General features: G+C 47.6%; 1 protein-coding gene across 1 annotated transcript in view; it reads right to left on the reverse strand.

The window, feature by feature from the left end:
• The window catches only part of kank1a (KN motif and ankyrin repeat domains 1a), a gene marked incomplete in the record, with an annotated part of 34,295 nt that overhangs the window by 5,485 nt on the left and 13,496 nt on the right, over positions 1–15,314 (reverse strand). The window contains 2 exon segments of the mRNA XM_014333467.2: positions 838–1,002; positions 2,895–5,552. Of these exon segments, the coding sequence (XP_014188953.1) occupies positions 838–1,002; positions 2,895–5,552 (2,823 nt within the window).

A 15,314-nucleotide genomic window follows, 5' to 3' on the forward strand; every position in this document is an offset into this window, starting at 1 on the left:
CGTTTGAATGTTCTGCTGAGGGGCCGTCTCTACAGCCAGCAGACCACAGCCTAAACATCTGGTCAGATAACTTAGGAAAACATCTGCTTCACGCTCCAGAGCCTCGCTCTCACTGTTCTGGCTCTGCTTCTGCACAGGAACAGGAACTGAAGCTGAACCGGTGACTTTAGCTCGCAGTGTTTATAACCCTGATAAATGGACTCGGGGGCCGAAGAAGGTAAATAAGATGTGTTTGACTCTCAAACTGAGCAGCAGAGTCCAAAAAGCACGAGCTGACAATCCGATTCATGTTCCTGGGTCACAGAGCATCAGACATCAGCCCGTCTGCTGTAAAACCTTTGAAGGTTCAGCACTTGACCATAAGACGTAGCAGTCAGGTGGGTGTGGCTGCAGCACCAAAATAAAACTGATTGAGCTAAAAGCAGAAGCAACACAGATCTGGGAGTCTATGATACTCGAAACCACCTTCAGCCTCCAGACCTCCATCTCAGAACCTGCAGCCTCCACAGTCAGGACAGGGGTACATTTACACTGTCAGAGGCGTGGCCTGGAGCACTTTTGGCTGTCCAATTAGGATGAAGCTGTAGTATTTTATCAGGAAGTTCATTAGGAATAACGAGCAGGCGTCTGTGGGACGCATCAGAGTCTCTGGACTAGCCGACTTGTTAGCATTAGCTCAAAACTACCCACAAAACAAACAAACTTCAAGATGTTGATTCCAACTACAGACAGTGGTCAGGTCCATCTTTTATATGCAGCTTGTAAACTGCAGCGCTCTTAAAATATTTAATATTGGAATAATAACAACAATAATGAGCTGTGTTGTTGCAGTCGCACCATGCAGCGCTGTAGACATCTGGAGGTCCATGCGGCTCTTCTGCTCGGCCGCACTGATCTGCTGCTGCGACGGCGTGTTCGCAGGCGTATCCGCTGCCGTGAGGTCAGGTGACTTCTCCACGTGCTTCGCCCCGACAGACGACAGCTGGAGCTGCTGACTGCTCTCTGACAAGGGGAACAAAAGAAAAGGTCAGGCAGGTTTAGACATTTTGAGCTCTGAACGGTCACTTTGTTACCGTCTGAAACGACAGAGCGCCACAGAGGTGAGGAGCGATTTGAGATCCAGTTTTCTAAATCAAACAGTTTTTCACTCCTCTGATTTGAAGACGGCAGCATTCAGTAGGACAAAGGCTCTTGGTGCTCCAAGGAGCAGCATCAGCCGTGACTTTAATGCAACTCTGTGCTGAATGTTGATGGCAGGAGTAAAGTCACAAGAACGGGATAAAAACAAAAGAGGAAACGTGTGATGACATCGCAAAAGAGGCCAGAAAGGAGCACAGAGTCGCCGCGTGCTCATCTGCAACAACGTGTGTTATGTAAGGGAGAAGGAGCCATGAATCAGCATCAGCAGGGAGCTGTTAGTGAAGGCAGGGCGGCCCGCAAAAACAACAAGTGGAAGAATGGTGCGACATTACTGCCTCCTGAAAGAAATGAGCTCATTGTTGGTTCAAGTCCAAAGGCCCTGCCAGATTTTTCAGGGTCACAGATCAGCACGGCCTGTCTGATCCTATCAGGATTCTCTTTACACGTGTGTGACAACCCCACCCCCTAAACTCCAAACCAGCACCCACCCTTCAGTCCTGAACTACACCTTGATTCAGCTCATTAGAACACTGACATGCATACAAATGTGTGTGAGACGAGCAGCACTCCTCCAGGGCTGAAAAACCTGCAGTTCCTCTAATGACCACTTGAGGCAGTCCCCATAGACTCCCATGTTAAAACTTTAACTGTAGCTACTGCAAACTCCACATCACTCAGCTGAATGTCGACAGGTTTGTGCCGTCACAGCTGTCTGGAACCCGTTTAGGCCCATCGAAGCTTAAACATTTTTAAATCCTGGTAGAAGTGAAACCACATAAGCTGGCGCACTTTTTTTTGTATATGAAACTGGAGGAGTTGAAATTGCATAACATGCATTCAATTTTTTTCCCAAATGGCTTTGCAAAGAAAAAAAAGAAAAAAAAAACCCACATAAAAATTGCTGCAACAGCAAAAACATAATAATCCTGAAACACGCTTTGCCAATCTGATCAGCTGTTTGCAGCACTTCCTACGTCAGCGCAAACCATCGCATGTTCACCATCACCTGTCAAAACCGGACGTGACGTCATGTTTTGGGGAAACGTCGTTTTTCCTTGCAGCGCCTCTCAAAGGTTTACTGGTGTTTATGAAAGTTTATGCCTTTCTGTACAGTTTCTGGAGGCTTAATTGACCTGTTGGAAGTAGATTCTCTTGATGCCGTTTTTTTATAATAGTCATTTCGTTTTTCCTGCAGTTAATAAAAACATTGTGTATCTCAAAAATGAAACTATGAAGACACTTGAAATTTCTGTAAGTAGAAACATGTGTAAAAAAAAAAAAAAAATCATTTTTTTGTAGTTTATTGCACTTCTTTTGCAATATATATAGTTATTATGGATTTAATGCACATATTATTAAAATTTGGGATATAACGTTTGTATTGATGCATAGCAAGTTGAAATACTCCCAGAAATGCCTACAGCATGTAGAAATATAAAGATAAGCACGAGGTCTGTGCTGTAGTTTTGAGGCATTTCAGTATTTTATGAATTTGTTACTTTGCTTTCATACAAACAGAATAATAACTTTAGGTTTGGAGGAAATGCTCGCTTTCAAAATGGAGAAGCAAACATGAAGAGGATGAAATGGAAATCACAACATCTCTGTGACAGCGGAGCAAAGTCCATCAGCTGAGGACGATCAAATGACACGATCGTTAGCTACAGAAGAGCCATTATCATAATGGGAGGAAAGCTCGAGTCGGTCTACATGTCAGACTCTAGTCTGATATAATAAATAAACAGTACCCTCACCTTCTTTTGACTCCGCCTGCAGCTTCAGGATGTCCTCGGCGCTCCCGTACTTCATGACTGAGTTGATGGATGACAGTGTGCTGACCAGCTGACTGTTGATGACCCCAAACTGGGACTGGGGCTGGCCGAATGCCTCCGCCAGCTCGGTATAGTTCTCGGCCAGCAGCATTTGCTGCTCCTGCAGCAGCTTCTGCACGCGCTCGATGTAATGGTCCAAGCTGACGCCACCGTGCGCCTGCAGGGCGGCCGGATCAGCGTGCACAGCGACCGGCGCAGGCTTCACCTCTGCAGTCTCCTGGCTGCCGATGCTCGCCACAGACTCAGCCGGCTGGGAGGGGCCACACGCTATGTTTCTGGTTTTTAAACCAACCAGGAAATTCTCATGGACGCTCACTGGCCCCACCCCACATTCTTTGGTTTTAGTTGAGCTCAATTTGCCGGGCAAGAGCTCCACGTCCGAGGTGGTTCCAACGGCGATCGAACGCATCTTTGCCGTTGAGTGAACGTCTTTGACGAGTCCTTCTCCGGCAGCCACGGTCCGGGTTTCTGTGACCACCGTGTTGGTTTGCTTATCTGATGTAACCGACTCCATGTGAGTGAATGAGTCTGAGAGGACAGCCTGCTTCGTGTTCGTGGACTTGTGTGCAACTTCTGCCTCAGTGCTGGTCTCCTGAGTCAGTAACTCAGGAGCCGCCGTGACTCCAGAGTCCACTTGACTGACACGGTCAGTCTCAGTTCCTTGTGACACCAGCGTCTTGATGGGACTAACGATCACATCCACCGAACAGTCTCCACAGCCCACGGATCTCTGCTCTTTGCTGGCTTCCATTGCGGGTTCACCGAGGGTCAAGCTGTCCACCAGCTCCTCTGTGTTCACTCCCACCTCACAAACGCTGAGCTCTACGCCTACCTGCCGATGGCACGTCTCCACGTGCCGTCCTACACACTGGTCAGACACCTCCATCTGTTCGTGCACCACCCACCGGTCCATGGGGATATCCGGTCCTGTGGCGACGCTGTGCACAGAAGGCTGACAGGACACTCCTCTAGTCAGAGTCTGTGGACTTTTAGCAGTGCTAACATGGCTGAATTCCAGATGTTCGCCCACTCCCTGGCTGCGTGTCTGGACTTTAGCCTCCACACAGGCGCTGTACATCTCCGGCCTGACCATCAAACCTTTGTCTGCTTTTTTCTTGTTTGACCCGCCGGCAGCTTGGAGCTCCAGTTTCAGCTTGCCCATCTCCATCTGATGAGTGGTTTCTTTGAGCTGCACCTCCAGGCGGTAGATCTTCTCCTTCAGGGAGTCGATGGTCTGCTGCTGGAGCTCGATCTCTTTCTCAGCTTCGCTGCTCATGCCCAGCATGGCCTCGGTGACGCCAACTGCAGTGCTCCGGATTTCCAGCCGCTCTGTAGACACCCCCGCGTCCCGAAAACAGCGTTCCTTCTCTGGCTTTCTTTGGGTGGCTGGAAGATTATTCATATTTTGATCAGTAACTATGCCAACAGACTTTTGGTGGGCCTGGTTCTGCGTGAGGTTTTGAGGCTGATTTTCATTTGCGTTGTCCTTGGAAGTCTTCTCCAGTGCTTGGACCTCAGCAGCCAGGCGTCTGAACTCCTCCAGCCTCTGAGCGCTCTGCTCCTGGGCTTCTGGCTCGATGATGTGCAGCTCCGTTTCCTTTTGGATGGGGCCCGGGTTTTCCATTTGGTCAGCGCAGCCTACACTGTAGGAACGTTTGCGGAAGCCGCCAAGACCTTGACCTTTTGATTGAGCAGCCAACTGTCTTTTCTCCTCCTGCAGAACGGCAATCTTCACCTGCAGGATGGGAATGGTTTTCACCTGCTCTTCCAGCTCTTTCAGCCTCTTGAGCGCCACGACCATCTGCTCCCGGATTTGCTGCAGGTGTAACGGGCTGACGTTCGTTACCGGGGTAGCCACGCCAGAGCTCATGGGGCTGTGGCGGATGGAGCTGCCCCTGGATGGTGGGTAATAGGCGTTATACTCTCCGTTAGGGAGATGACCGTTGATGGGCAGAGTCTGATAGGTGTTGGGAGAGATCTGGCTTGTGCCTATGGAGCCAGAGTAGGAGGACAGCGAGCTGCTGGAGCCCATACCACCGAAGCTGGCGAGACGCCGGCGGGGCATCGGAGGCTCGCTTAGCGGCTGCAGAAGCGCACGCTCCTGCTCCAGCCGACGGCGGGTCTCCATGAGGGTCTTCTCCACTTGGGGGTTGTGCCGAGGGGCAAACCTGGGCGACGGTGGGGGGAGGAGCTGTTTCTGCTCTGCGATGCTTGAACACGGCTGATGCAGAGGCACCTCACAGGCTGCCCTGGAGAGGGTGGGGGTCAGCGGGGCAGCGGCCCTGTTGGTGAAGAAGACCGGGGACTGTTTGCCGTCACTGTTGGAGGAGGACAGCGAGTCTGTGGAGGTCCATTCAGCCTGAGCGCCGACCCCGCCAGTGCTGCCCCGAGGCACCGCCGAGGGTTTGGCCACTTTGGGCTTCCTCTGGATACTCAGCTTCTTAATAGTGTTGCCCCTCTCGATGTCGTCAACATACTTGAGGAAGTCCAGGTCTAACTGATAACCATAAGGAGTTTCAACATAGTAGGAGGCCTCAGAGTCCTTCTCGTCTTCTGTGCTTGGGCATCTTTGTCCTCTTTCTGTAAGAGAGACCACAAAAATGTATTAGTGTCGCTTTAATGCTGGAAACAGACCGATTTATAGACTCGTACATACTGAGAGGATCTACTGAGCAAGTCTGTGAAAGTGTGAGAGTCAGGAAAATCATTTATCCTGTTAATTTGAGACAAAATCACAATAATCCCACTCTGACATATAAATAGATCTATGCACATTTCATTCAGCCACATGATAAAAACAGGAGGAAAATAAAGAGGACAAGTCTACAAATCCCAGCAGCTTCATCTGATCCGACTCTTAACGTGCAGGTATTTTCTTTGTTTACACAGAGTTAGTCTAATGCTGGCAGCACGCTGCCGGCACCTCTGGCCACAGACGGTCGTCATAATTTGACAGAGCGAGTACAAACATCTCAAATTTCTCACATCTCTGCGTCTCACATAGTTTGGGTCCAACTAAAACATTCTCTGCCAAAATAATTAGCACTCGGGCTTTTCCACAAAAGCGGCAGAAGATTTAAAACCAAATCTGTCAAAGTCGGCTCGCCGAGGTGTGACGAAACCAAAGGTTCGAAGCTGTGACACAAACAGACTGTTGCTTCCAACGCTCACACAAGAAAGAAGGCAAAGGGCTCAGAGAGGCGACGTCAATATTCCCTCGTTCAAAATCCATCCAGTGTCAACATTTAGCTGTTACAGGCAGAAGTGACCACGAGCTATCACCCAGTTAAAAGAGCAGCTACGGGCCAATCAAAGCTGCTTAAATCAAAGTCCAAACTCCAACACTTCCAGCTGAAAATGCCCTCCGTCACAGCCAGGCCGCCGCATTCACACCGCGTTGGCTAAATACAGAGGCTTGTTCTTGGTATGCCTGGAACTCTGTGACTAAAGCAAACACAGGCTGGAAATAAACAGCCCTGCTCTTCCCTTCCAGTCCGCCCAGCTCCTTTCCATTCAGCAACAGGAGGGGGGAACTACAGGGATAAGCCTGCTGCTAAAACCTCTGCATGTGTTGCTCAAACTTCACTCACCGCACACCAGCAGCTCTTTAACTGGACGTTTCCTCCTCTGCTCCTCTCGGCTTCACATTCACGGCTGCTGGGATCGCAACTACGCCTTCTCCTCACTCTGTGCTCGCTTTCACAATCCTCTCTCCACACGGGACATAAAAAGCTCCACTATTGGTGTAAACTACACGCAGCGCTGCTCTGGTGCACCATTGGACAGCTGCTTCCTCCAATCGTGTGAGGCTAGAGCCGGGCGCTTCCCTTCCTAAATAAGAGTCCTGTTATGCATGGAGGGGAGGTGAACCCACCACAATAACAGTCTGTTCTTGACACCAGTCACACTTTTACACTGGTCTATGCTCCATGATACAAATTCATTTTTCTACCAGGTAAAGAAAAGTGAGGGGAAACACCTGAGTGCAGCCACACACACACACACCCCCCCCCGACCTGGTCCGTGCACGGCTAAATCTACCCCCTCAGTGTTCAGCCTGTGATGACAACACTGCATGCCATTTATATGGCACCAAATCACAGCAGCAGTCGCTTCAAGGTGCTTTATGCTGTAAGGTAAAGGCTTTATTTAAATCATGCTGTGTCACAATTTTAAACTAGTCTGCACTCTGACAGTTGTTTGGGGGGAAAAAGCCAGTTTCCTCGTGTTTTCTGATTTTTTGTTTTTGTGAATCGAGCGTCTGACAGCTCCGCCTGCAGACAAAGCCCCGGCTGTTTTCTGCTGCCCTGAGAGTCCCGTCCCGTTTTTTCCCTGGTATAAATATTCTGAGCGCACAGTCACGGTCTTGTGCTGTCTGGTTTGGAGGAGTCCCCCTGTGGCACGAGCGCCAACCGGCCGTGTCGCATGTGACGGGCGGCTCTGTGGCACGGACACTCCGAACAGCTGAGCGATGACCTCATCAGCTGACAACTGACGGGGTCGGGCAGCAGGACAGCGAGAAGAGCCCGGGCGTCTGCTGCAGCTAGCAGCTGTGAGCTCGTCAGTCTGAGGGGTCACATGACAGTTAGCACAGCGAGGCTGCTGGACTTCATCTCCCTTCTTACAGACCACGTCTTCAGCCCGGCCTAAAGCCGTTTGCACAGCCATGAAAAGGAGGCATTATTCTGTTCCCCAAACTGAGCTGCACCAGTGTGACCAAGCCCTCGAAAACAGGACCTGCAAACTTCCCTCTTTATCTGCCTCAACAACCAATGAGAGGAGAGAGAGAAGCACATTTCTGGTTACAATTTGGTCATAAAATTATTTTCTCATTTTCCCCTGAACATCCTGAAGCTTCTGGATGTTAAAACATTACTGTTGTTTAGTGTATCCGGCCTGCTGGTGGAATCGACCTTCTTGCTGTGAGGAAACAGTGCTGCTGTATGAGTTTTTAATTTAGCAAATTTAGGGACTCATCATACTTCCTCTCTTTTCCACCTCATTTTCTCCTCTTGCTCCAAAGCTCACAGCTCAGCCTGTTCATGTGGGAATTTCAGCCTCGTTCCTTCAGCTGTGACCAGGTGGGTTTAACGCTCTGACTCCAAGTGCAGAACAAACATACAAACAACTGAAATCATTATTTGAGGGTCCAAAAGTGCTTTAATCAGCTGATGAAGATAAGCAGTTTCCTCAGGTGATAATCATCTGACACCTTTTACAGAAAGTCAAATCGTCTCTGAACTCAAACCATTAATAAGCTGAGCTCCAGTATAAACAGCTGGTTTTTAATTCTTTAGTTTCTGGGGGATACATTTTGTTTTTTTCTTACCCATCCAAGGACATTAAGACCAAATACAGCTATGAGCATGTGCACCGTGTATTAATAAAAGACAGAATAAACAAAAATGCCTCTTTTAGTCAAAGTCGTCCAGCGGAGCAGAGTTTAGCTCTGATCTGCGAGTGCCAACCTAAAAATATCAGGTAGTTTTGACCACAGTTCCCGGCTCTGTTCCACTTCCCTCAGATATTCAAATATTTCTGCCTAATTATCAAAGGTGAGCCATATGTACAAGCTCACAATGAGGACTCGCAGCTCAGCGGCTCAAACAGAAACTTGCTTAGAGTCAAACACCAGTTCCTCACACGTCCCTCTGCAGCCAAACTCAGCAGCACGCACCGTCGGTAACACGTTTCAGTCGTTTCCATGTCCACAGACATGTGAGCCACGGAAAACACCCCGAACTGTGTCTGAGCTTTTCTCTGCTTCTCCAATCAGCTGCTGAAAATGTCCAGCCTTCATTCATTCACGCCGCTCAAGTCTCCGTGTTTGCTCTTAAAATATGGGACTGCAGGCCGGCCCGGGCCCCGATGTTGACGCTCTGAAGAAAAATATACAAGCGGGGCCGTGCTTATTTTACAGCGGCTCTGTAAAAGTTTAAATTTAGAGCTGACGAAAGCCTTTTAATTCCACAGCGCCATCAGACGCTGAATAAATGAGGCTGCTGGGCTGAATGTGTCTGCCAGCTGTTTGTTAACCAGAGAAATTAAAGCCAAACTACCTGCTTACACGCACGCACGCACCCCTCACCTTAGAGCACAGTTCCTCATCAGTCTGTGGACAGTTAGGGTGTCAGTAATCTTTAACTACATGTTTTAAATGTGTACGACCGGGCTGGAGTTGAAGCTGTTATGATCTGATAACATGTGCACTTAGGTGGGGTCCAAGACAACAACATTACGACCCACGCGTGGTGCGATCCGGGGATATTAGGATAAATGAGTGAACTGCTCGTTAGTGATGTAGACAAGATGAGTTTAGGCCCAACTACTAAGCACTGGGCCTTGTGGATATCTGAGAGACGCCGACGTCCACAGAAGAAAACACTGGAGTGTTCAGATCTGAGCAAACTGCCCTTTTATTTAGATTTTAATCTTATCGGTTCTGCCCAACAGCTCACGTTCAATTTAAGTTCCAGCTCAAAGGGGATCGAGTCTCCAGTGTTCTAAGATCTTTAGTGACGCTCCAAAAAGTCCTGAAATAACAAAGAAACAAACTTGTTTGGGAACACCCGTTTCACTGTTGGTACCTCACGTGTACATCTTTACCAGTATCCAGTATGCACACGCTGCTTCTGGGTCTGAAATGTGAAGTGTGCCTTTAACCTGTATTTTTTTTGGCCTTTATCAGACAGGAAAGTGGAGACAGGGTGGCAGGAAGCCGTGCAGAAAATGGTCTGGGATGGAGCCCAGCCGCACGATGAGGCTGGAGTCTTCAGGTTTGGGACACTGCTGTAGCTCACCTGTTTGCACAGGTACCGACCTAATTAATTAATGGCCACCAGGAGGCGGAACCTGTGGTTCCAAAGAGACTAAACGCCCTGCAGCAGGGGTGGGAAACTCCAGGCATGTTGAGGTAATTCAGCCATTTAATCAGCTGTGTTGGGTCAAAAACAGCTAAAGCCTGCAGGACACCGGCCCTCGAGGTCTGGAGCTGGAGGAAACGAGCAGGTAACGTCACAGCACACCCGTCACATGACCCGTTCCAGTCGTATCCAGTTTCTTTCCTCAGGCCGTCGCTCTGACCAACACTTAGACACTCACATAGTGTCTGTACTTAAACAGCCCCCATACCTGCTGCCAAATCAAAGCATGCTATAAAGTCGAGTCCTTGTGCGCTTACTGTATACATGTGTAACATTATCAAACCCTTATAACTCCATAATTTATCCCAACATCTTTGCACCAGTGCACTTATGTGCTACACGTGCCATTATCGTCTGTGATGTTGCGTTTGTCAGCGTTGCCTGTCGTCTGTTTGTTTACCTACACTGTGAGCAGACTGCAGCCCAATTCCAAGCATGTGTCCACACAGTCTGTCTATAACGTTGGTTTTGCAATAATGAACCTTTAACACAACCATCACTACCAACAGCATCCAGGAGAAACACTGAAAGACTCGTGAAATGCTTGAAAGAAGTGAAAGTGAACTCAGGGCCGTTCAGGATGTGCAGAGAAAAACTTGCAAACTCATTGGAAGTGCAGGGCTGTGCTCCCGCATAGCTGTGAGAGCCAAACATGATGCAAGCAGCTGGGTGGAGCAGCCTCCACCCGCCCGACGGCACAGAAACAGCTCTGCTTTTACCCCTTCAGAAGACGAAACACTCGAGTTTGCTCAAAATGAGCTTCATACCAAAGTTTTGCGCTTTTCCTTATGAGGACTTGAATTCGGTCCCCACAACACGAGTAACACACAGACACACACGGAGCCTGGTATTTCCTGGCTCTGCCCGTGAGCCTAATTACTCCCAAGAAAAATAGAGCCAACGTTTGATCAACGCTGCAGCAGTTCAACACAACAAAGGCAAGACGCGTCCGTCCTCATCTGAACCCAGAACAAGACAAAAACACAAAGAGTCCATTAAAGCTGCACATTAGCTGCACGCAGGCCGGTCCGCTCGACTGTGGGCTTCTTCCAGGAACTCGCGGGGTCGGGCCAGACGCAGCTGCCAAATTCAACAACCCAGCGCTGTACATGATGATGCAGACCGAGGGAAATGTTTGGGCTTCCTCTGCAAACACTGAGGCACTTTGAAAAAATGTGCCCCTCTCTGGATTTTCTCATAGATGGTCAAGAAAAACATCAACGACAGTGTGCGGGCTGCTTCAAGTCAACCGACACGTAAATGTGATGATCCAGTTTCAGTTTGTACGGCTACGAGACGGTCGGAGTTAACGGGTTTGTGTTTTTGTTAAATACTTCTCCAGATATATTCAGCAACATGTTTTCACTGAGGCACAGATGTGTTTACTACACACATCTTTGGTTTAGTGAGTTAAACATACCAGCGTTTCCTAATTAGCTGGTGGGACCATCGGTTTTAGGTGTAAACTTATGAATGAATGTCACAGTTTAACGTCATGGTTACATTTTATTTTTAATTCAACTTTAGGAAACTTTGTAATCTATGAGAGAAAATCCCAACAATCAAACGATCCTCTGAGCAGAACACGGGAAGAGCTGAAAGGAAGAACTCCCTTTTAACAGGAAGTGCCATCAAACGGAACGAGGCTCAGGAAGGCTCGGCACAGCCACCTCCTTGGACCTCCTCCTTTGAAAGAGGAGTGAAAGAAGCATCTATGTCTACTGTGAATGACCATCTTTGAACAGAGGGTGGGGCTTACGACACCAACTGTCTGCCATCTATGATCCAGTTTTGAGTTCCCTCCCCAGACGCCTTAACGCCCACTCACATCCTGGGCCATCTGACCCCAGTAAATCAGACGATAGGGTGGGGTTGGCTTTCACAATGATCAATTTCACAAGGTTTCACCTGAAACCCTGGCTGATTGTGACCCACACCCGTATTCACACCTCGGCTAGTGTGATTACGTAGAGGATCAATAGGGGGTCCATGACCCTCACAGGGACGCTCCCACAGGGCTTAAATCTGGGACTCTCCACCATTTGACCTTAGAACTGAAGAAGCTTCTCGGATGAAACGTCTTCAGGGAAACTTAAAGTCCAGACGCTTTTCTTTCCAAGCTCCTTCGACTACGATGACCTGGATGACTGAGAACCTTCAGTCGCCTCCTTGGTCCGGACCCGTGTACATTTCATAAAACTACTGAAACACCATTTTCAGCAGGAGACTCATTGAAGTGTACGTAATAATTTGGCTGATCTAGTGTGGCTGGTTTCTCACTTCTTGGTGCAAAAGAGTAACAAATGTATGCGACTGCCTTTGCTTCTGGAGCTGCAGTCACAGCAAACTTTTAAAGGAAACAAAAAAGGGTGACAGATGAAGCTGCCATCATAACTTGCAAATGAGATAAATTCATATGAAACTCTGCACATTAAACAGGATTCTGCTCATTAAGATTTAGGACTGGATTTGTGTCTTTTAAAGATACGAGGGAAGCTTCCTGACTGCAAACGCATTAACTGATGCAACTTATGAGTGAGAGGAATCTGAATCACTGCACTGTGCTGCTTCACTGTGGAGGCGCATGCAGATGACAACAATGAAGTGATTAATGCTCAGAGAGACACGGCCACACTTGGCACATCGGTGCTGTTGTGTAAAGACACTACGGGTCTGGAGCAGCCAGCTCCAGAGAGAGAAACAAACAACATTTACAAAGACGCAGTGCCCCGCCCCCTCCGGCTCACATCATTATCAACTCGAAGCTCTTACACAAACAGGAAAGTGACTGAAAGCTACCATGGGGGAGGTTTAAAAGGGCAGCTGGGTCCATTACTGCTACTGAAACAAAACCACTTCTGTGGGTTTACAGGAGCTGCAGGGAGTGGCCTCACTGGCCTAATGGCCACCGCGGCGTCACCGCGGCGTCCCCGTGCCGACCGGTGCCACTGAAGACCAGTCAGACCCATAATGGTCTGCTCCGAGAGACAACCAGGGGCTTTACCAGGATCGGAGATCGGAGTTTCAGTAGAGCTGGGCGATATGAGATTTTTTCATATCACGATATGTTTTTTTCATTTCAGGCGATAACGATATCTATCACGATATAAGCCAAATAACTATATTTGTAAGATTTAAATGTGCCGTTGCTCACAAGTAAAATGTGAAATAATCAGCAGCTTGTTTTTATTTAAATATTTATTTCCCATAATAAGTTCAACAGGGTAGATGTACTTAAGGAACATGAGACTTTTTCAGATAAATAAAGGCAAATATTGCAAACTACACAAAAGGCAGCCGCTAAAGCGTTTAAGTTTCAAAATAGAACAAACGAAACAGACTAAATTGTCAATTCCACTTAGAAACAAAATATTAATTCTAAAAATAAATCTTAGTTTGTTTTACAGAAGAACAGACAAAACTGACTAACTTTTGTCAATATCAAATAAACTGAGAACTAAAAGGAAATTCTCAATCTCTCCTTGTTGTATAGCTAGCTTTTCAAACAGTTTTAACAGTTACTTTAGTCTGACAAAAGCCGAATGACGAATTAGCGCTTCCAGTCAGAGACTGAGGCTACGTCCACACGTACACGGGTATTTTTGAAAACGGAGATTTTCCGTTTTCGTTTTAAAAAATAATCCCGTCCACACATAAAGGCAGAAATGAAGGAAAACGCTGCTATGAACATGCCAAAGCAGCAGGTGGCGCTAGATTCCTAACCGTGCAGAAATGTTGGCCAATCAGAAGTCTAGAAGCCTCGGTGGGAAAAAGTAAACAAAGCTGGGGCATAGAAGCAGAACCGAGTCGTATGTGTGGAGGGACAGTAACTGTGTGTATATGTAAGCATTTAAACACTGCAGAGAGTAGAATTAACAGTAACAGTATTGTAGAAATTCATTTCACCGAAACAATAACGTGGCGCACAGTGTGACGCATGCACCAGTTTATTGTATTTCCAGACTTGCTTTCGGCACAATTTACAGTGCACGCTACTCTGTTTTTTGTCAGACTTGAAATAGCCGAAATACCTTCACACTACGGAACTTCTATGGCTCTTCCGTTCGACAATCTCTCCGGCGTTGGAACCATCATCTGTTTTCTCTTCGGTCACGCTCGGTTGATTTTTCTAGTCGGCACACTCATTTCCTCCATTACCCGCTGGCTGCTTCCCAAACAAACACACGTGCGGCTTGGCACTTGTGCTGTACGTAACAAGTCACGCGACGTGACGCTGCGGCTGTGATTGGTTCGGCTCTGCGCTACTTAATTTGGATTGGCTGACCTTTTTTTTTTTTTTGAGGACAAGAGCGGCGAGGTCTATCGCGATAGCTTAATTTCTCTATCGAGTAAAAGTTATATCGCGATACATATCGTTATCGTTCTATCGCCCAGCTCCAAGTTTCAGGAGTAACACTTCACACTGCCCGATGTCAGCTTTGTGCAGAATATAAAATGATCACATCCTGAGTGTTTTCACTCCCCACTGGTCTAAAATAAATAAATAAATAAATCAGGCCAACATTTTTGAGGAGAAGTATTTTAAGATTGTGGGATCAGTCCTGCAAACAGTGCTGGAGTCGCATTAAAGTCTGCTGAGGTTTTGTTTGGAAGAAATGTGCTTAATGGTTTGTTGCTCAATGCGCTGAGGCGTCCCACATCTGGCATTTATTCCAATCTGAGAGAAGCTTCATTCTCGAGCTTCAGATATGTAAGATGCATGCAGCACTCCAGTTTAAATATTACGCTGTTCAATGACTTTGGTTACAATTCTTCAAACAGTTGAAAACATGCAGCTTTTCAACTGTTTGTTTTGTGTTTTGCTTTTGTAGATTTTTGTAAGTCTGCACTTTCACCTCCTCTGATAGCTCAGACTCCCCCCTTCACACTGTAGCTGCTTTAGCTCAGCTCGAGCCAAGATGATAAGACAGGCTGAAAACAGGAAGTCTGGTGAGGAACAACAAATCCTTCTCAAAATTCAACAAGTGCAACATTTTCCAAGTATCAGTTGTAATTTTTTACCATGATTGAGCAGCTCTGGATCACAGATCGACATTCTTCCCAAAGCACATCACCCACCTCTACAATAAAAGGTTAAATATCACCATCTGCTCTGCATTCTTTCACCACGTCTGCCTGCTGACCACCAACACGACAGAGAGGCTATTTGTACGACGAGGGGTTCAGCGGTCTGAGGGTTCCTCGGTACAAACTTATTTTCGATGTGGCCACTGAAGCTCAGACTTTATCATGTTGAGAAACACAAGCAGAGTGGAGTGTGGTGATGGCAGACTGACACTCAGGACGGCGCTCCTGAAGCACCCGACCTGCATGCTGCACATTCCAGCAGGGATTTGGAAGCAAGAAGCTTCACGCTCTCCCGTTAGTCTACACAGGAATGAGAGTGCACACGTGTGTG

Source organism: Haplochromis burtoni, unplaced genomic scaffold (genome assembly GCF_018398535.1).
Source record: "Haplochromis burtoni strain Fernald_Lab_line unplaced genomic scaffold, NCSU_Asbu1 Contig_43, whole genome shotgun sequence".
Taxonomy (NCBI): domain Eukaryota; kingdom Metazoa; phylum Chordata; class Actinopteri; order Cichliformes; family Cichlidae; genus Haplochromis; species Haplochromis burtoni.